The sequence below is a fragment of the Stigmatopora nigra genome, chromosome 1, assembly GCF_051989575.1.
Source record: "Stigmatopora nigra isolate UIUO_SnigA chromosome 1, RoL_Snig_1.1, whole genome shotgun sequence".
Classification (NCBI taxonomy): Eukaryota; Metazoa; Chordata; class Actinopteri; order Syngnathiformes; family Syngnathidae; genus Stigmatopora; species Stigmatopora nigra.
In genome coordinates, this window is record NC_135508.1 from 10510613 (window position 1) to 10532791 (window position 22179).

General features: G+C 37.4%; 2 protein-coding genes across 5 annotated transcripts in view; one reads left to right on the forward strand and one right to left on the reverse strand.

Annotated features, from left to right (window-relative positions):
• Positions 1–207: 207 nt before the first annotated feature.
• cacna2d3a (calcium channel, voltage-dependent, alpha 2/delta subunit 3a) overlaps positions 208–22179 on the reverse strand; it is a 64931-nt gene continuing 42959 nt past the window's right edge. For 2 of the 4 annotated variants that reach the window (XM_077715345.1, XM_077715337.1), the window contains 11 exons: positions 10546–10607; positions 10143–10187; positions 9992–10054; positions 9121–9191; positions 6966–7041; positions 6796–6848; positions 6204–6259; positions 4366–4480; positions 1550–1667; positions 1093–1170; positions 208–978 (listed from right to left, as the gene is read on the reverse strand). In XM_077715345.1, the coding sequence (XP_077571471.1) occupies positions 886–978; positions 1093–1170; positions 1550–1667; positions 4366–4480; positions 6204–6259; positions 6796–6848; positions 6966–7041; positions 9121–9191; positions 9992–10054; positions 10143–10187; positions 10546–10607 (830 nt within the window). In that variant the 3' untranslated portion in view covers positions 208–885. Of the gene's footprint in view, positions 979–1092; positions 1171–1549; positions 1668–4365; positions 4481–6203; positions 6260–6795; positions 6849–6965; positions 7042–9120; positions 9192–9991; positions 10055–10142; positions 10188–10545; positions 10608–22179 lie in introns of those variants that run through there. The other 2 variants (XM_077715353.1, XR_013326110.1) reach the window with 2 other exon arrangements.
• On the forward strand, positions 14619–20319 carry lrtm1 (leucine rich repeat transmembrane protein 1). Its single transcript, XM_077715369.1, has 4 exons — positions 14619–14982; positions 17455–17839; positions 17942–18147; positions 18988–20319. Exons 1-4 carry the CDS (start codon positions 14976–14978, stop codon positions 19494–19496), a joined length of 1107 nt encoding a protein of 368 aa, XP_077571495.1. The 5' UTR covers positions 14619–14975; the 3' UTR covers positions 19497–20319.

Consider the following 22179-nt stretch of genomic DNA (forward strand, 5'->3'; position numbering starts at 1 on the left):
GCTAAAGGGAAAAAAAAGGATAAAATAAACGCTGGATGAAAACACATAGGTACCCACATACTCTCACCTGCTCAAACACACCCCACACACGCTTGCCATATTTTTTTCACAGGCTAACCGTAAATTAAAGAAAAAAAAATAAAAAAATAAATCCCAGACAAAATCTGCCTCCAATTTTGGAACAAAAACATGATATAATGCTTTTCTCCCCTTTTAAATGTTTTTATTTTTGTTTTAAAAAGTACACAAACAGGACCAAACTGATGAGTAAGGCAAAGCTTTAACTTGAACAACTACTCACATTAGAGGACTCAAAATCTTCACAGTTGAGGGATACAACTTGTAAATTAAATTTCAAACACTTCATAAAAAATGTAGAAGTTGAATTTTCTTTACAAATCCTAATATACTTTTAACATTCTTTTTTTTTTTTTTTAATCTTCAGGATAATATCGTTCATGAAAAGTCAATACCCCAAATAAGGTGCACCATTCCTTTTGCTAATGGGACTTCTGTGGCTTGAATGCCTACTTGGTAGAGGTTGTGAGACCTTTTTGTGATCAAGTTCAGATCTAAGCCATTAAAATGAAAAATAAATAAATACAACAAAGCTATACTGCATGTGACATTGCTGTAGCACCGTACTGTTCACATATATTGGAATTCGCTGTTGTGTTGTCAGCAGAAATCTAGGAAAAGTACCTTTACATTGGTGAAGTGTGGTAGAAATGGAACACTAAGAGTGTTTCTCCTTCATATTGTTTCTTTTGTGTGACTTATTTGAGATAGTTTTACCTGCCAAATTGATCTGACAGAAAGTTCTGGATGGATGGATGGATAGATGGATGGATGGATGGATAGATGGAAAGGTGCAGGCAACTCTGGTCACCTGGGGAACAGCGCCAGGAGAATGCAAAGCAGTGATGCAGAAAATGACAGTGTGAGAGTGTGAGCTCCTCCACACTCCATTGAGTTCTCCTGCAGAAAGAAGTGGACCAAATGTGATAATAGATATGGAACATTTTAATGCAACCCACATGCTTGCTCCGCCAAGAATAAAACATGCAGGCTATTCTTTGTAGATGCCAATACCTCTGGGTGGAATGGGTGACAGGTATCTGGGCGTCGCCTGTCCTTTTGCATCTTCAATCTCTCACACTTTAGAGATTCGTTATGTGAAGAAAAAGTTAAGGTGGGTAATATTAACCGATTGTATGCAACACATGGTCGACTTACAATGGATCAGCACTACAGAATTTATGCCGACCGACACATTTTTCTGTCCGACTGCAGCTCAGCACTAGTTTGAGAAGCTTTATAGCCATCACGCTGCTCCGATGAGTAATAAAATTTCTGCCATCAATGGCAAGTTCCCCTAAACCACAGCTTTTTGTGACTAACTATGCAATGGAAGCCTTGCTATAATCCAGCATTGGGTAAAACGCCAATCTCCAAACAGGGAAAACAAGCATCAACATTACATAGTGTGTTCATGATTGTTGGTTGTAGTAGATGGCTTTGCGCTGGGTTACAGTTGAAGATTTTAAAGGATATACATAATTTCCACAGGATCCATGGTGATAGGCTCAAACATGCTGCAATCACACTTGTTGTCCACCACCACCATAAAGAGATTACTGCTGGGGATCTGCTGAATTACAAATGACCTGCCAATCATAGTCAGGGAAACAAATTTGTTAAAAAAATATTATATACACATTTCAATAATTGCATTGTACTGATATTTGCGTAGGTATTTAAGATTCATTAGGATGAAACATGAATTCAGTACTTCAGATTGAACGACTCCACTGGATGAACATTGAAACTCATTGTCAACTGTCAATCAACACACATACAAAAGTGCAAATCTTCCTCCACAATCTCTCTTCTGGAGCATTTCTTTCATATTCAAGCTAAGGTGAGTTCCAATGAAGTGTTCCTTAATATTAAACATAGTGAAGGAGACCACACGTGTTAATAAATTCATGGCTCCCTTCTACTCAATGGTTGGCAAGCCTCAGTATCTTGGCCAAAGGTTTAAACTAAACTTTTTAAAGAAGAAAAGCTAGACAGAAGATATTTTCTTTCAGTCATGTTGTCTTATTCTGTATCTATTGCCTACCTTAATAAAGTTAGCATTTTTTTAAATAAACGATGATATGGACCCTAATGAAAATACTAAACAATTTTTTTTTCAAGGATCGCAACTTTTGGAGACCATATCATACTGGAATGTTGGGTATTGTTTTACTCTTTCAAGGATGACATTAAACGACATCTATGGTACTATACTGAATTGTGCAAGAATTTTTAATGTAATTAGTTCAATTAAAACTGACTGTTTGCATTGTTATCTGATCCATCAATTACATATATTTATCACCTATCACATCCTTCTTTTGCTGTGACCTGTTGAGTCAGAGGTCCTTTCCAATGGACTCAATATTCCTTTCTTCCAAAACCTCTCTATAAAAAGAAGTGTCTTGAGGTTACTTTTATTGTGTCAGTACATAAACGGAATTGAATTGTACTGGCAAGTGGGAACAAAAATGACCTCATAACTACTGGAATATTCTCCTAATTTAATAGCGTGGCCATTTTCAACCAACCGCAAACGGCCTTCACTTGCACCACATTTTAAAACAGTCATCGTGCCATGACGAGCCAAGACTGTCCCACACATAATGAACAGGACATACTAACTGCTGTTCATTTGCAGACTGTCTGCCTGATGGCCTTGAATATACTGTATTGTGGTGTGGTGTGGTAAACCTACTCCCCTCCCCACCACACACGCAGACAGTCACACACTGTGTATTCTTAGGAAATTTGCATGTAGAAGAAAAGCAGAAACATGTGTCATGCATCTCATTTGCTCACTTTCATTATTCATGTGCGTATGGGTGAATAGTTTACAATCTACCTGTTAGTATCTGTCATCTTATGTAGTTAGAAAAAAAAATTCTATCATTATCAGTACTTTGTGTGGTTCAATACAATCATTTTGAGGGAGATCTCTGCATGTGATTCTTTGGGTGGTTCAAACAATTGAAACAGTACCACAGAATTACAACAAAAAGATGTATGTTGAATTTAGTTGAAGTAAAAAAAATCCACTTTGATTTTGCAATAGGAATCAGAGCAAAATGGTTTGATAAGCAAAAAGCGCTTCATATTTTTCTCCATGAGTAATATGGACCACAACCCTAATGAGGATGAAGTGATTGAGAAAATAAGATAAGATGAGATGGGTAATGTGGAATGAGAGTAGATCAAACCACTGAAATATGAATTTTAAAATCAAATTCTTATTTTTTTTCACTTTGCTTTTCTACGTAAAATATCCTTAGCATAAAATATGACCACAGAAACAATGCAAGTTAACTAACACAATGATATATTTCCCAAAGTAAAAATGTTTACTGCATTTTTTAGAACAACACTGTCAATCAAAATGCCTAAAGGAATTGGCTGATTGGCTCAGTCACTCAAGCTGATGTTGTATCACGCGAGTATACTATGTGTTAAATCAGAATTTGAATGTACATTCTTCTATGCCGTCAGTCTTTTTTAAAGAGACATTTGAAGTTTAAAATCTTTGTTTCCCAACAACGATAAGCAAACATCGTTAAATAAATAGATCAATGATCGTATCAAATAGAACAGAGGGAATTTTATGTATGCTTCCCCGCAGTGAGATTGTGTAAAGAGATGCATGAGGACTGAACACACACATATTTCTCTGGCAGTTCCACAGCTGGGAGCAATGAAATCCCCATCGGAGGGTTCCGGAGAACACCCCACAATTGCTTGACAGAAAAACGCAAATTGTTAATGGGGACCACACTCATTTTCCCATTTTTAAAAGGAAGCCTTTTTTCCCACCTCTCCGAAAAATGCTTCGCATATCAAACTGCAAGCATGTGTTTCTAGACAAATGACTTATATGTATTGTACTTTAAAAAAAAAAGTGTCCTTATAGTTCCAGGAGCTTGTTTTAATGAACTCTCAGAGGCCTTCTTATATCCGTTGGATATTGCAAAACTGTGTGGTAAATCCTGCCTGTTGCTCCTCTAGATCAGTGTTTTCCTATATTTCATGAGTCGAGGGACCCATTTTAAATTTGAAAAACAAAAATATCTCCCCAAAACACCAGATCTATGATCATTTTCAATCCACAAATTATTTAACAATGCTGACCCATTTAGTTCGCCCTTAAGAGGCCAATAACTAGTTTGTTGTAGCAACACAGTTTTTGTATTTACTGCCATATAATAGATGAAATCTAATTATTTGACCTGCTAATATACTTGATAATATACAATGAATCTGTGAATGTACGTTTTTGTGTGTGACATTTACTTGATGCAGCCATCACAGTCGACGTTTCCTGTGTTTTCTTTGATGGTTCTCTCCGAGACAAAGGCCGGGTACTCAGTATCACATGGTACCTGCATGGTTCGCCCCATCCTCTGAGCTGAACAAGTCCGAAAGAAAACAGAAGGATGAAGACTGGAGCAAGAAGTGAAGGGGTTTATGAGTTCCTGGAAACTGAACTGCCAAAATAGTTGTGCAAATAGAATGCAAGCAAACAGTTGAACACACCACATCCGAGTAAATATACACGCATGAGAGAAAACAAAATTTGTGAAGCACAGCTAACTAAAATCAACGCGAGGCTATGCGAAGTGGCTGTTGTTGAACTCTCTTGCCATCCAGAGGTCGAAAAGTAAACTGCAGAGTAAACATTTTCAAACGAATGTAGCATTAAACCTTATCAAAGGAAAAGCTAATCCTTCTTTGCATGGGAAAACATAAACATTTCAACATAAGTGGCTTACTTATAAAAAACCAAGCACATTCTACCATGCAAGTCTTTAAAGGAAGGTGGATTATTTTGAATTTGAATATTGTAGTTTAATTACAGGCCATTACTACGTGCATGTGTGTGTTTATTTGTGGATTAGTTAAACTTGGAAGGTGTTGCAGACTTGTTTACAAGTGATTCAATAGGACCATTATCTTTTTTAGGTGTCACGGGTCTAATGTGTGCATCGTAAGAAACTGGTGAGGTTGCCGTTAAGACCTGAGGGCAGCCAGCAATGAAATTGTCCCGACTGTTCGAGAAGTAGCAGTGCATGCCCCCCCCCCTGTATTTATGGCAAGAAAAAAAAAAACGTGACTTTCTCCCCTCTCTTATCCAAACAAAAAATATTACCGCTTATAACCAAGCTTTCATTCCCCACATGCATTCAGTATTCACTAAACCGCAAAGTATCAAGCATCACAAAGTTTCAAACTTTGGAATAATCGGCTCAGATGTTTATGCGTGGGAAGAAAAGTGATGCTAACAAAGAAAATAAAAAAAATACGTAAAATATGCTCCATAGTGGATATTGCTTACCGCAAATTCCAGCACAATGCACAGTTCTATGCATCATACACACATATTTTTGGACATATAGAAAAAAAACTGATGTGCTGACAGATGTACACCATAGTTGAGTGTGCTTGGGGCAATCGCATAGTTTCTTTTTTTGTCCCTTTTTGGATTCATTCTGTCTTTCCGTGGTCGAATCGACGTATGATGTCAAGCACTGGTCTCTTTTTTTCAAAAGACCTCACAAAAAAATGGATCAGTTTACATTTTGGTTTGCAAGTAGATCTTTCCAGATGGAAGAATGGTTGTTATTAATTCTTAAATTGAAACAAAAATATTCATTGTTATACTTCTCATATATTAGACAACCACATTTTGTTTTAAAATGTATTTTTGTCAAACAGAAATTAGAAGCACAATTTGATTATAATACTAATGCTATATCAAACTGCCAAATACTTTTTTTCCAAAGTAGACATTTTTTTCTTATATTGTAGGAATGTGGATCCTTTATAGCATGAAAATATTATAATAGAACTTTCACTGTCAGTGAATGCAGAACAAAGGGTGAACGTAGACGGTATAAAAGTCCCAACATTTTATAATTCACTTTCACAAATATTCTGAGTGAGAATCATTCAAAGGGTATTTATTTTGTCCTAAAAATAATGTGTGTGTGTGTGTGTGTGTGTGTGTGTGTGTGTGTGTGTGTGTGTGTGTGTGTGTGTGTGTGTGTGTGTGTGTGTGTGTGTGTGTGTGTGTGTGTGTGTGTGTGTGTTGGTGGTGTCTGCATGTATGCGTATGAGTGCACAAGCCTTACCTTTCGCAGTGAGGTCAGACTGCCACCAGCTGTACAGGTTGAACTCGACCATGAATCTATTAAATGAATAGAAAACTGACTGTAAGACTACAAATTGAAAAATGTAACAATATTAACAGCCACCTCCACTCCACTTATACAGTTTTTTTTTTAAATGGAGTACTAATTGTTACATAATTATTTATACATCATGTGTAAAATAATGTGTAAGTCAGGGAGGTGGAGCATAATTCTTATAATTAAACATAAAGTTTAACACTGATGAAAGCTGAAAACATTAAAATAAAATAAAAATTATGATAGAGCAATGAAACAACATAACATTCACTCTTATTTTCATGCTTTTGGTGACAACAGACAACTAAAATGCCTTCTGCTGCCACAGTTTTGCATAATAAGCATGCAATGGCCATATACAAATTGCACGGAGCAATGATTAACAAAAACGTCAACATATGGGAGAAGAATGTCGCAAACAAATGTACAGGTGGCGAAAAAAAATACATAAATGTGATTGATTCCTTCAAGAACAAGCAATTGGAATTTTTTTCTATTACAATGAGAAGCCACGCTCCCATATCACATGTCTTACATGACAAGCTCTGTAAGGAGCCACTTCAAAGCTGAGAGTAAGGCAAAGCAAGGCTGCAGAAGAGAAAAACAAATACACTATTGTACCACAAACAACACACTTTTCAGAATTTTATATCATTTGTGTGGTAAGAAGAACAAAAAGGAAATTAAGACAATAAAATCACTTACATCCAACAATGTGTTTCCACTGTCACTACTCTCGGAAAAAACCCAGCACAGAGCCTGGTAGTCATAAAGAGTCACCCTGCATAGACACAAGAATTGCATGACTTAGGACATCACATTCCATGAGAAGGTAATTTGTAAATGTGGTAGAAATTCTCACCACTGCTGTAGCTTTAGACATAATACAGGATAAATGTGGTGAGAAGGTGGGTGGCATAGAAAATAAGCAGAAAGCTGAGAGTTTCCTCAAGTGGTGTCAAGAAGGTGTGTGTTGATGATTTGGGGATATTGGTGGATTTAAGCCTTTTATTCAATTCCCAAAGTACTAGAAATGTTGAAAGGTTCTTGAAAGTACTTATCAGTAATTCACTATACATAATAAGAAGACAGCCTTGATGAGGATTCCATAATTCAATGATATTATCATGTTGGGACATACTGTTTCTGGTATGATTTTTCTCAAAGCAAAGACATTTCTTTGACCCATTGAGTTCCAAATCAATGCCAAGGTGAGAATTGATCCTTCTAAATGTGTCTATTTCAGAGGTTTGCCTAGAATAAAGAAGAGTCTATACACTCTGCTTGAAATGATACGTATTTCGCCCTATCAACTGAGAGACCAAGACAAATACTTTCTCAAAACGTTTTCTATTATTAATGTGACCGGGAATAAAACCTGAAAAAAACCTGCACTCAATTGAATTCTTTCAAATAGTAATAATAATAAAAAATATATTATTATTGGTTATGCCTCTATCACACCTAAAAAGCAAAGATTTGTTTGGATAAAGTGCAAAATTGGTTTCAAAAGAGCCATTTAAGAGCAGGCTTAAACGAGTTTCCAACATGGTATGCAAATCATATGAAAAACTGAGGACCCACATAGCCATTGTTGGCAATAATATATGAAGCATAAAACCTTTTGAGGCTTGTTGCTTGTATTGCTTATAGTAGATACTGCAGATTATATGATATCCACGAGTATATGTGATATATAAAAACATGGTATATCCCGTTAAAACTAATGTTTTATTGAAGGGTTTCTGTGACAAAATCTTCTGGTGAGACTGAGGACCAGGGTCAGGTCATACTAAAACAGCCACAATACTGACAGCTCCAACTCGACGCCAGGAATCAATTAGCACTAAGCCAGGTTCCATTATGTTGTAACCAGCAAGCCGGTACGAATGTTCAAATATGATACATGTGAGCAACATGGTATATATTGCCACAAAAATCCTTATATACATAATCATATCATACTCAAATTACAAAATTATCATGTTCAATCGTCCAAGTGGGTGAAAACAAAACCATAGGATGATCCGTTGAATATCCCGGCAATTTGTGTTTGAACTCATACTTATGTGGACCTTAGCATGTTAATTCTACACAGATGATGACATTTAGAATAAGTTAGTACGTAAGGCAGTATTTTTCATTTGTGTTGACCGCTAGAAGATATTCATTATCATCCAAAGTTATGTAAAGATTATTTTAAATCTGTCTTTGACAACATGTATGTAGGTTTACAGTCTGTTTTCGGATTGGTTTCAAGGTACTTTTAATTGTTTTTTATAGTTTTTAATGGACTTGTCCATTCATATTCACGTTCTACATTCGTACTGAGCTGTAAGCAGGTGATATTGATCCATATAGAATCAGGATCCTGATTTGGTGACCCATGTAATTTTATATTGTAGGTTTAAACATTCCAAAGAAGAAAAAAAGGGTGCAGTTAAGGTTAAGTACTGCAATACTGTTGCAATTGTTTTTGTATTGTGTGCGTCAGATAATAAATGCATTCTTCATATTAAGATTAACAAAGTGTTTTTTTTTTTAATCCTACCAAAAAAAAAAAAATGGCTCAGGCAACAAGCTGTGGATCAGCGAATGTGCACAAAATCCAGGAGTGTCTATGAGTTCAAGTTTTTCCTTTATTTCAGCAAACGATTTGCGGTAATCCCCCAAACGAAGAACGCTGTGCAAAGGGTCGGAGTTCGGCACTTAATAGCTCAACATGATTGGCCAAGTTGAGAGCTGTCAGCGCCATTGGAGACATGCTCTCATTTTGTGGCCCGTCTGTGTGCCATAATATTATGCATTTGGATATTCTAATACACACCCACGCACGCACAAAAATTGTGACTTACTGTACCTCTTAAAAGATCCCATCTGCAGGAGTTTAGTCATTACAGCCCCTTCGGCTTCTCCAAAAAAGTTCCCAGTCTGAAAAGAAAGGAAGTCCAAGTCAATGTGATAATTTCACACCAAAAACTTCCCTTGAGAAAGTTCAACAGGTAGAAAAAATAAATAAAAAAACAAACAAATATGGACACCACCAATTTTAGGGTCATTAATGGTTGTAACATACAGCTAAAGTGAACATCATTTTTTGGGGGGAAAATAATAAAGGCTGGGATAGGCTCCAGCACCCCCACCACCCTAATGAGGTTGAAGCGGTTCAGAAAATGAGACGAGATTTTGTGTCTGTCCTTATTTACATCCTTACTTGAGACATTTAGCCACTTGGTGGCAGTATTGAAAAGTAAAAAAAAATGTATATTATATGTTGACTGTCGAACTTGAAACATCCTTGTTCACCAAGTATACTTTTATTATTCTCTTAACCTTTTTCATGGCTCTAATCTGAAATCATTCATTCATCTTCTGTTCCGCTTATCATCACCAGAGCTACGGGGGGTACACAAGCCTATACCAAACCAACTATTTAGCAGTAGGCGAGGGACAGCCTAAATATGTGGCGAGATAGATTGAGGGTCTAAAACATTCAAATGGGTTTGGATGTCTATCGTTAATGTCAATAATTAAATTAACAAAACTCCAGCTGAAAGTGAATGGAATCTGGCACATCCAAACCAAGTGAGAAAAAACACTTACATACACTATATACCAAATATGTATAGAGCATAAATACTTAAATTAACTTTGCCGTCAGCAAGAAAATATTTCAACAATATGTGAAATGTGAGATTTTACTGGCCCCACATAATGTCTGTGTGTCTAACCAGTGCATAATCCTCTGCCACCAGAATGAAGCCGTTGTTGTCAATGAGGTAGCAATTAATATTCTGTTGGAGTAAAAAAAAAAAATTAACAGATTTAAATTGATGTATTAGAAATTAGTAGGCGACAGTACTATATTTAAAGATGACAGACCTCGTCGTCACAACTTATGGAGCATTTCCCATCAAGGGCAGCACACTGAAAGAGAGGACATAAAGCATATGCAAGGTAGGGGAAAGCTATATATAGAAAACCCTTTTTCCAGATGCTAACCTTTAATATTTCACAATCTCATATATTAAAATGTACTACAATTTTAGTGACCTCATTCATAACCCTTTAAAAGAAAATTTTATGAATTAACCTGTCAAAATGTAATCTTTCTTAAATGATCCTCCTAAATGGATAGATTTATTCCATTTGAATGTACGCCAATCACATTGTCACATGGCAATTCAAAACAATGTTTAAAATAATGTAATTATTCAGAATTATTTACCTGCTATATACATACCTCTTTATTTAATATAAAATATGAGCTAATATTGTAATGTACCTGTCTGCTGGCTGTCCAGAATTTCTTCTGAAAGAAGTCCAATTTCATTTGAATGCCAACGGCTGGAAAAACAAAAAACAAAGCATAGTTGATAAGATGGGAAAGATAAAACAACAAACAAATAACAACATAACTGCCTGAATGTCAGTTTGAATGTGAAAATGGATCTTAGTCTGTTTCTATACGTGGTCCATTAATATCTGAGAACCATGTAGTGAGGCTTTCACCCAAACTCAGCAGCGATAGACACCAATTAAGCCCCAATCACTCAAGTGTAGACACTATCTATAAATAGGATGCCTGGTATTGTCTATATCAGGGATTGGAAACCATTTTAACCGAGAGTGCTGAAAACTCCACCTCATTAAAAAAAATGTGATTCCATAAGAGCAGATACAGTGCATGGATATGCTTTATATCATCTTGCACTCACCACTTGGCTCATAGTAAATAGAAATATGGTGTGGCGTTGCTCGTATTTTACTGTTAGTGCAAACCACAACCAGGCGATATGTGTGCAACACTTGGGGAGACAGGTGGAGCTTTTTGTGCACCCCATACTGCTGGAAGTCGAGCTAAATTGACAGCCCACAAAGTCCTGCCAAAAGAAAGTTAGACTGATCGTGTGGATTCTTGAGTGTGTGAGTTCAGTTACAGTTTACTTTTGTGGCTTAGTTTTCTCGACACATTTTAAAATACTCCAATCTTTTTGGTACTGAGCTGCTAGGTACAATCCCAGCTTCAGACTGATAAAAAGTTCTCACACAGTACTATAGTAGAAGGGTAAAAATGCAACTGTGACCAATAACAGAAGAAAATAATCAGTGAAGAACAGTACTGCATCTCTGTAAAGATAATTAGACAACCAGTGATTGACATGCCAGTTGTTGATTTTTAGGAAATGAGCATTTAAATCATAATCCAGCTAAAGGCATCACAGCAGTCAAAGATTATCGGAATACAGGGGTTATTGACTGGCCAGGAGATTCATTCAATAATTGAAGTGCTATTGCAAGCTGCCCCTTGGATCCAAAATTACAGTTCATATCAGAGAAATCCCTCCAGGTGTTTACTGAAGCACAAAGAATGTTGAGAAAATCAAATAGAACAACTCAACTTGTTTTTATTATTCAGATCTTTAACCTCCTAGCACCTTTTGCTTGTCACAAGACTACAATTTTAAATTTCAGACTACAAGGGCCTGGCATCAATTTATGCAGAAACCATATTTTTGGTTTTTACACTCATTAGATCCCAATTAGCATAAATATCAAAGAGAAAATAAAAATCCTTGCCTTGCAAGAGTCTGGGTCTTATGAGGCTAATGAAATTAGCATACAAGAGTGTACATGCACGGTATTTATTTGAAGAAGCGGAAAAAAACTTGAAAAAGCATGTTTAGGCTTTTTAAGTCCACCCAACCTGTACAATGAATGTTTCTATATGAATATGCATTAGGATTGTGGGTGAGGTTTTGGGGTAAATAGAATATTGGGAATTATAGCAGTAAATCGCAGTAGTGGAGTGGACAATATTTTTGCAGACAGCATAGAGGAATTTTAGGATAACGCGTTTTTTTGCTGTATTTGATCAGTGTGAATTGCAGTTTTGTTTTGTGTTTGTTGGTACAATTGTAAGAGCAGCGGTGTGCTGCGGTGGCCTGTTTTAGCTGTTACCCAGAGGAACAGGTGCAGATTATCTCATCATAAGCTTTGCCAGATCTTTTCAGCAGCCCACCATTTCTACACCCACTTGGAAAACCCATCAGGAAAAGCTAATTTAAGATACTGGCCAGGGCAATGGAAAGAGAACCGAGATCATGATGCCAAAACAGATACTATAATTATGATTTTTTTTATACTCCTACAAAAACATAACAGAAATAGTGAGTGCAAGAAACAAAAATACAAAGGGTGGGAAACTATTACTTCTCAAGGAAAATGAATGCAAATACGTCAAAGTGAATTACAGGTAAAAACAAACAGTCACATTCCAGATAGAACCTCTGTTCTAAAAGACAAAGAGCCTAAATCTGTCATGCTTAGATTTCTGTACTAGTCTATGGGAGAATTAAATTTCCCAAGGTATGTTTTAAGCATGTGGGGGTGTTCAGTACTATGCTGTGAGCTGGATTTATGAATCCAAAGATGAAGAGTAATAACATCCACTCCAAATCCACCCATTTCCAACATCCCATCAGCACAATCCTAGGCAGGAAGAGATGACAACCGGCTTAATGCCTACACTTAATTGGAATTCCACTAAGGATTGTATTTGAGTGACTGTGTGACTAAACGCATTTTATGAAGCCAATGCTATCGCGGGAATTGTGTATTCGGGAGCTCTGGCACATATCCACTTGACAAGGTCAAAATAATTACAAAATTAGTTCAGGCAACATTTTGACAGTAGTTTGTAACCAATTTGCAGATTTTGCACATGTTTAAAGCAAGGAATCTTGTTTAAATTCTACAATTATCATGTCAGTTTTCGGAATTTTAGAAGTGCATTATTTTAGATGTACAACAAGGTTCCCATATAAAACACTGTGCAACATGCCTAGTCAGACACAGGTACAATAATTTTCTGTTGTTATTATCTAAGCTGTACAGTGACTGCTTTTGCAACACAGAAGACCCATCAGTGAATCTGTCAGGTAAGGTATTTGGTCAAGTAACTTGATTATGATAGTGACTTGCATGTTCTGCACTAATCTATGTGTTTATCTTTTAGAATAGTAATACTAATAATGTATTAAAAAAATGATCAAGTCAGTCATCCCCTAAATTTAAACTGGGAATGTATTGCATACAAGAATGGGATATTAAATAAGATATGTAAATATGAAGGAAAAGTATTGGAATATGTACTAGATGGGCCAAAAAGGCAAATAGCACCGGGGGACATACTCAAGGTCATGTTAAGAGCTTAAATAAAATAAGAACCACTGTATTTTGTGCATCATTCCCTCTCCTGCAATTGACCCAATACCTTAAAAGAGATTAGCAAAAAAAAATTTGATGTAGATTTAGATTTACTACTACAAAAGCTGATCAGGAAATTATTGTTTTAATCAGTATTATGTGTTCGATAATTATTATATTGATCAGTATTCATCTGCTTGATTAGGATTAAAATTATTATATATTTGCTGTGACTTGTATTGCATTGCTCAGATGAACAAAGACTCACCTTGCCGAAATAAACAAGTCAACTTAGGTGAAGACAACCAGACTCAAATAAGGTGAAGTCAGCAAGGTTGTTTTTACTGGAACATATTGCTACAAGTGTTGCTGATAGTAATGTTTTGACACACGTATTCATCTTACAACTAAAGCAAGACACATAGATTACAAATTCATGGAGTGTTGCCCACGCGTGCGCTTTTATATCCTTTTAAGGCAGACACCAGTTTAAGAAACAAGGGTCCTCTTTTTATTCGATAAAAAGGAGATTGGAGCAGAGAACTCAGCATTCTGGTTGGGAATTGTCTCGTGCTGCTCTCCTTGCAAAAAAACAGATAAGATGAATGCCTTCTTTCCTGCTATTATGTAATAACTATAAATGTCATCCAAAGGATAAAACTTTGAACTTGACAAAAGCCTAATACCTTTTTCTAAAGTGAATACATATGTGCATTTGTGCATTTTTTCCTCCTCTGGAAGCATTCGCTGCGTTGGTATCTCATGCATATTAGCTTTAGAGCATGGGACTACTGCTATGCCCATTCTCTTGAGTGTATTTTGTACATTTAATTGTTTCACTACACTCATATTCAATTTTAGGCTCTCCCCATAGAAATAGGAGCAGTGCTGAATGTCAAACTGCACGTGGACCTTAAGATTTAGGAGGCACAGCTGTCTACCGGGATAGTCACTTTAGTTTACCAATATAACTATGGACAGCGTGAGTAAGGAAGCAAGCAGAAGCAGACATGATTAGGAATAAAAAAAATAGAAAATAATATGCAGAGGCAGAAAACAGCCTGATGGAAAATAAAAGAGACAAAGAACCAAGCTGCAAGAGAGAAAGAGAGAGAAAGAAAGAGAGAAAGAGAGGGGGGTAATAGAGAGAGTGAGAGAGAGAGAGATTCCCACACTGGCTGTCTGGCTGGCAGTAAGCTCTGTGTTCTGATCCGGCCCCTCTGATGGGGTTTCATGCTTATAGGCAGTGTTGAGGATTTTGTGAGCAATACAGGTTTCCAAGCCTCATCTTGGCTTGTTAAAATATACATATATAGCTAAGGTCACCATATATTGGGCTCCCAAAATGAAAATAAGGACAACTGATCTCGGCTTCATTGACAGCTAATGGATCCTGAACAAGAATCGGTCACTCAAAGTCAAGAGGGGGGGATTTTTTGGGGAGTGCATGCCTTTTTTTTAAGTAAAGGATAGTGGACTCAACCGGTCAAAGGATACCTGGCAGATATGAGAGGTAAGAGAGCAATTCAATAAAATTTTGGTTTGATTTTGGCTCTTGAAATATCATCATGTTGTCATTTCAACAAAGGCTTGATACTCCGAATAATAATTATAGTTGTAATAGCTTTTGATATTCGATATCTCATTAAATCAAGGGATATTTCAGATAACCCTAACTCTATTTTTGAATTAAATTAAGTTTACATAACAACAACCATTTGGCTATTGTTGTTGCAGCTTTTTTGCTCAGTATTTTATTTTTTTTTAATTTTTTTTTACATTTGTATCTTTGCTTCACCTTTCTTTGTTAGTAAAAGGAAATGCATTGGTAAAAGGCTAACTTTAAGTGGTTGCTACTTGCTTTGGGCTTTGTGCGCAAATTATTACAAGCCTCTCTGCATGCACTTGGGGCTGGAGGGACACATCAGAGCATAGAGCCATTCTGACCTCGTTCTAGAGCTACAATGCTCCACTGAGCTGATGCGCTGTTTATGTGTGGCCATGCATGTGCTCTATGTATATAGGCAAGTGTGATTGTAGGAAGTAAAACACGTCATGCTCTCTTTCAAGGAAACACTGGTATACTATATTATACTAAGTGAGAATATAGTATTCTTTGTAGGTTTCACAAGTTTCACAGATTTTCATGACTAGTTGAAATCTTTAAGGATGCACTTAGAGTGTTATTAGTTGATTTTGCAAACTTGAGTTATTTCAAAATTAAGTACCTTCAACTGAACTCCTATTCTGTGTGGTGACCATGGTGTACTGAATCGAACTGTGGATTAGTGGTACCAGGTTGACATGGGGTAAATACAGCAAGGTTAAGATATTAATCACTCAAATTAAAACATGTTCAACCCTGCATAACTGTTATACTGATATTTGTTGTTCTTGTAGCGCAAATCTGGTGCACCAACACGTTCAGAATCTGTAAATAGACTAGAATTAGTAAGCTACACTCCCAGGGTTGGGCTTGAACTGCAATTCATTTAGCCTCAAGCTAGTCCAGCCGATGCTATAAATACTGCTGTGATGTTCCAGGAGGAATGGACATGTAAAGTCAACTCAAAAGGACTCAGACACCCAATATCAGCTATGTATGGATCTGTGGGTGGGTAGAGAGTGGGTGAGGGGTTACAGTACAAGATTTTTGACGTCACGGAGGGCCCTTTCTACGCAGGTTATAGAGGTGGGAGTAAGCATCTTTCTCATGTATCATATTCAGGCATATGCTGCATTGAAGCAAACTTGTGGAAAAATATTAAATGGGATGGTATATATAGTCAATATGATCATCATTTTTTTTAAATTTTAGGTAAATGCAGTACATTGAACACATTCTGTTACTGTTGAGGTTTGCTGTTACTATGGAACACACTGTACAGTATAGAACGATTGATATCCTCATGATCTATGAAGATAAAATTATATTTGGATATTCTAATATTGGGTCTAACTGACTTGTTTACGGGCCCCCTCTCAAAAGAGCTCACAGGCGAGATGTGACTATTCTGTATCAATATTCCTAAAAATAACAATATAGGCCAAATCGGAGTATACAAACAAATAATATTGATTAAGGAAATTGGCAGAATATTTACGATGGTAGAAGATGAAACGAACCATTGAACGAGTTGGATGGTGATCCATTCAAAAAGTGGAAGCTGAGTTGAATGGACCACAATGGACCACCATTCTACATTTCTTCCCTTTTTTATTAACTTGTCCTGTTCCACTGTATACAACTGGGGAATGGGAATCTAATTTTTATTATAGGCTAAAGAGTTTTAATGTGCCTCGTGGGAATTTGGACAGAAAAGGTTATTGTTGGTATATAGAGAAAGTCAAAACAAACAGAAGAGCTCAAGAACAAACAAACAATAAAATTGCATTAATGACACCTGAATATATTTCAAAATAGCTATCTGTCTATAAAGATGATAGCGCTCCATGCGCAGTCTGTCAAATATTGATTGTCAAACACATGCAAGCAAAATAGTGCTGATGTTCTAATGACCTTTTCACACTAGCCGATAGCGTAATGATGTAGCCACATCCGGGAAGTCAGCGAGCTGAGCACACTTAACCCATACACAAATGTGTTGATTTTCCACTGTTGTATATGAAAGCCACAGCATTTATCATTTTAACAAGGAAGCATTGTGAAAATGCCTTTACTTGCTTTGGCGAGAACAGCAAATGTGCGACCATATGTTGTATTCAATGCTTAGTTTGGACACTCGAATGTTCATCAAATAAGAATCTGTATCCAAATTATTCACTACAGGCAAACAAAATTTAGTTTTATGTCTGAAATATATCATTAAAATGTGTCAGTCAATACTAAACCTAAGGAGTGTTCTTATTTTGCTTTTTGTGTCAAGTACAGTTCTTCGATGAAATTATTTTTACACTCCTGTATTTAAATACAGTAACTAAAGTGTTAATGAATTACATGCGTTACTACTTTCTGTCTTTGCAGTGATACTGGTGTGTTGCCTCCTCTCCTTGCTTTCTCTGTCGCGTGCCTGTCCAAAAGAGTGCAGCTGCAACACCAACACCAAAGCTGTGGACTGCCGGGGTCGAGGCCTATATGACATTCCTCGACGATTACATCCAGACACCCAAGAATTATATCTCCAAGACAATCGCATCAGAGGCATCGGATCGATGGCTTTTCGAGAGATACCCCTTGTCCGCATTGTCGATCTATCAAACAATTCCATTACATCCGTTTCCCCAACTGCTTTACTAGGGCTCAGAACGTTGCAGCATCTCAGTCTCGCCTACAATAGTTTGAGAGAGCTTGATAAGAGATTGTTTGGACCCACACACTCACTTTTACATCTTGACCTTTCACACAATAGGTGAGACTTCATAATTGTCCCAATTAGACCGACCGTGATGGAATTTTATAAGTTTTGGTCATTGGATTTCATGTTGTTTTCTTTACATGTGATTTCACTAAGCCTGTGGGGTTTGGCCGGCGCCATAGGAGAACATCTGAGGAACCTGAGCCACCTAGGGCTCGCCCACAACAGACTAACACGATTAGACCGATCACTGCTGGAGGCTATGGGCCGCCTGGATAGTCTCACACTAAGAGGCAACCCATGGAGGTGTGACTGTCACCTGATAGGCCTCAAATTGTGGCTTGAAACCTATCTCTTCAAAGGTGAATACACTCCATTTCTTGAGGGGTGGGGGGGTCTACCACTGAAGTTGATGTTTAGTAGGATATGCAGTCTTGATATGTTTAAATAAACTATAAAAACAACTCAGAAATAAAGCATGTTTGTATGTCAGTAAGTTAACCAAAGTATAAGTACAAGTGTAAATGTTAAGACATTTGCACAAAGCCAGTTAATGTCTATCCAGAGAGCTGCATATAAACTTAGAATCAGTCAAAGTATTTTGAAAGGCTTCTCCTCCTCCTTGAGAGTGAGAGTGTTACAGCCTAATCCATTAATTCATAAGCATGGTGTTATTACATTAGCAGATCCAGTTTGGAAGTTTTTAGCGATAAAATAATGTGGCATCGCTAAGACGTAATGCTTTCCAGATGAGCAGGCAAAAATGCTATTTATCCTAGAATGTACACTCTATGTGCTGTCTCTAACAAAATAACCACTGCATAGTGAAAGCTACACTAATTTCCCTGCTTTTAAAAGTGTAAATTACAATTGTCACAGAACAGAACAAAGGGCTTTGAAACAAGAATGTGTAGTTCAGAGCAGAGTAGTGATTACCCAGAGAGCAGAAAAAAAACTGTGCTGACAGAGAGACAAATAAAATACTGACTTAAAGGAGCACAGAAGGAGGCTGTTAAAGTCCTTCCATTAATCCGAACACGGTTCATAGCTCATTGAAGAAAGGAATTATAGACAAGATTATTTAATAGTACTTCTCAAGCACATGGACTGGTTGAGGCTGGGTTATGACTTAGGTCATATCTATAGCGTGGTGCAAAACCTTATTACACAACTTATGATGTATATCTATCTCTGCTCTCAAGGTGGTGTGGTGGATGAGGTGCTTTGCAGTCAGCCAATAGAGATGAGGGACCGAGATCTGCAGAAGGTCCCTTACCAGCTCTTCCACGCTTGCATGGCCACGAGCTACCATTACTTGTTTGCCAACATACATCATCTGGAATCAGAGAGGCTGCTGCGAGGCCACATCCACGGCAACCACGCTCATCCTTCAAGCCACGCGCTCCATGTCCCGATGGGAATGGGGGAGGGATTTGCTGGCGGGGGAGGTAATATCCCAGAGTGTGAGCCTAAGCAAAGGCACCGACCGGTCAACTTGCGCCATGCTATTGCCACGGTGATCATCACGGGTGTAGTGTGTGGCATCGTGTGTCTGATGATGTTGGCTGCAGCAGTATACGGTTGCGCCTATGCTGCCATCATGGCCAAATATCAGCGAGAGCTGAAGAAAAATGAGGAATTAGCAGCGGCTCGTGTAGCCGATCGTGCCAAGTTAGAGGAGAAGGAACCACTGGAGAACGCCATTGCCTAGGAGATGACAACACAATCCCTGAACTTTAAACCTGGGCCTCAACCCTTTAACCTAATCATCTCTGGATGACGTGTGTTTATGTGCTGTGAAGGAAAACACAACAAACAAACAAAAGTTTAAAAAAAGGAGTGTGAAACTTGTGTAAGTTGACATTTTCCAGAACTTGGGTAGCTAATTCAATTCCAACAGGTATTTAACTATGCACTGTAAAGAACTGCAATTATTTGCGAATGCATGGGTGCAGGCCAAATAAAGTATTAATTTAAACATATTCCATTTTCATCTAACAAATGCATATCAGAGATACGGTAGAAACAAACTCTTGTATTTAATACTAATTGTAGGTCTTAGCTCTGGTATTTCAAATGTTATTTAAGGATGTGGTTGTTTTTCAGCTGTTGTTTGTAGTTATGTTGTCTAATATCAGATTTATTTTTGAACTCCTAGTAGACAGCTGGTGTCAGTAATATTTTGAATTTGTTGTGATGAGAACATTTGTACGAATGGCTGAGTTGTTTGTGTGTATGTGTGAATGCACATTTGGAGAGAATGAAATTGTTTGTGCCTGATATTGTGATATAGCTTTGCAGAGAAATTATGTTTTATTTTGGACATTTTTAGAACATCCCTCAAAAGGGACAATGGGAACTTCTTTGAAGCAATAACAAATTTACGGGTACACGTATTTTACTGACCTTTGTTTTACTGCAACGAAAAATCACAAAGATGTGCAAACTTTTACTGGTCGGTTGAATTCTTCATTGTGAGTCATACCAATAAAGTATGCATTTCATCTAAAATGTGCTGTATGATATCAAATAAATGGAAAGTGGCAATGTTAATTATATTGACCAGGCAGGAGGCTGCCATTCTCAAACGGAGAAGCTATTCTACAATAACAAAGGAACCAAAGCATCAATGATGCATCTGCAAAGCAATGCAAGTAGTCTACGAGGGAAAATATTTCAAAAATAAAACAACAATATCTATCTTGGCAGAAGCCAGGAGAGGATATCACGATATCATAATCTCATGGATGAATTAAATAATCCTTTTCTTTAGAAGGATAGGCATTTGAGCACTCCAATTGACCTTTTACCATGCATTCTCAAATATGTCTCAGCTGACTTACAACGGGTATTCAGATGTTATGGAAAATTAAAAGAGATTAATTAATGAGTGGAAGAAATTGATTCGTAGTGGAATTGACAATAATATAACTAAATATGACTAATTATACATATAACTGAATGTAACAATTCTAAAGCATTTGCTATAAAATGCATCATTTGACTGAATTACACCTTAAGATTATCCAGCAAAAACACACAGATGCTGTTGGTCTTTACGGCTGACCTGACATTTATGGCGCTTTGCGTTATGCCAGCAAACCCAGCGCACGTGGCAAAGGATGTGACACACGCGTAGACACACTAACAGACATGCTGGCATTCACGTGTGCGAGCGTGCGTTTTTGCCAACGTTGTGACTCAAGAGATGTCTGCGGGGTGCTGGGGGAGAGGATGGGAGCGCGGGGAGTGGTAGGATAGGCCGACGGGGTACCGTGGCATGTGATGTCATCGGCCTGTCCTGTCAAGTTAGTCGGCAAGCGTATTCACAAGTCTCTAGCTCAGTCGAACGTAGGAAAGCGAAAACTGGCCCTAACCAGCCCACGCTAAATTTGCATTACAGCCTACATATCCCCTCCAGTCTGCCTCTCTTACATAAAATCAGTCTTACAGCATCCCCCAATCTGACAGCCGTGATCATCATTACTGTACATCAGTAGCCTTTGTAATAATAGGTTCTCCTTGTTAAAGCTCGTATAATCATTTGGAAAGTAGCTTCGCAGATCAGACCCAAGGATGCGACATAAGAAGAATTCTGAGAAAATAATATGGTGGGCTGCATGTTTACTGTTCTGCCAGGAGTCGGATGTAATCGTGAGAGTGTGCACAAGTGTGTGTGTGTATGTGTGTGTAGTGTGTGTATGCGTGCATGTTTGCTTGTGTCAGTGAGAGAGAGCTGTGGCACCACACAGACTCTCCCATCTTTGTCCTTCTGCTCCAATGGTTTCCCCCAGGCCTATAGTACCCACAATGCACTGTTCTCATGTCAACGCAGCCAGGAACCGTGAAAGTGTTTCTCTTTCCCTGCCCTTCTCTGTTCCCTCCCTTGTCTTACAATGTTTATTCGCAACACAATAGTGCCAAACTGCCAAGATACAGCTTTGTTTTACATGTGATTCTGCAGCAAAGATAATCGTTTATGTAAATGGTTAAATTTATCACACAAAAATGGATTATGGATCATGACAAGCACCTTTAACATTTGAAAGCTATATTGGTTCGATGTGGCAAATATTTGTGAGTTTTGTTTTTTTGATTTGTGTCTTTAGTTTTGCCTTGTTAAGAATATGTCCTTCATTTTCACTTGTCATTTTAGATATCTGCTATGTGAACTGGTAATATATGCAACATAGATTGGATATCTGTAATTCCAGTTTGCAATATTTACAATGTCAATTTAACTATCTGTAGTCATGATGTTGATATTTTAAATTAATTAAAATTCATGATTCATGTTTAGATACCTTAAAGAGGCAATCAAGTACTTTCAAATAATTTTAACTATTACACGAAAAAAATGGGACAAATGGGAGTGTGCTCTGGTTGAAGTGTGG

Excerpts from the sequence above, each read along its gene's own strand:
- lrtm1 (XM_077715369.1), top strand. Across the intron at positions 17,840-17,941 it reads CTTGACCTTTCACACAATAG|CCTGTGGGGTTTGGCCGGCG; the intron begins GTGAGACTTCAT and ends GATTTCACTAAG. Across the intron at positions 18,148-18,987 it reads TGAAACCTATCTCTTCAAAG|GTGGTGTGGTGGATGAGGTG; the intron begins GTGAATACACTC and ends TCTGCTCTCAAG.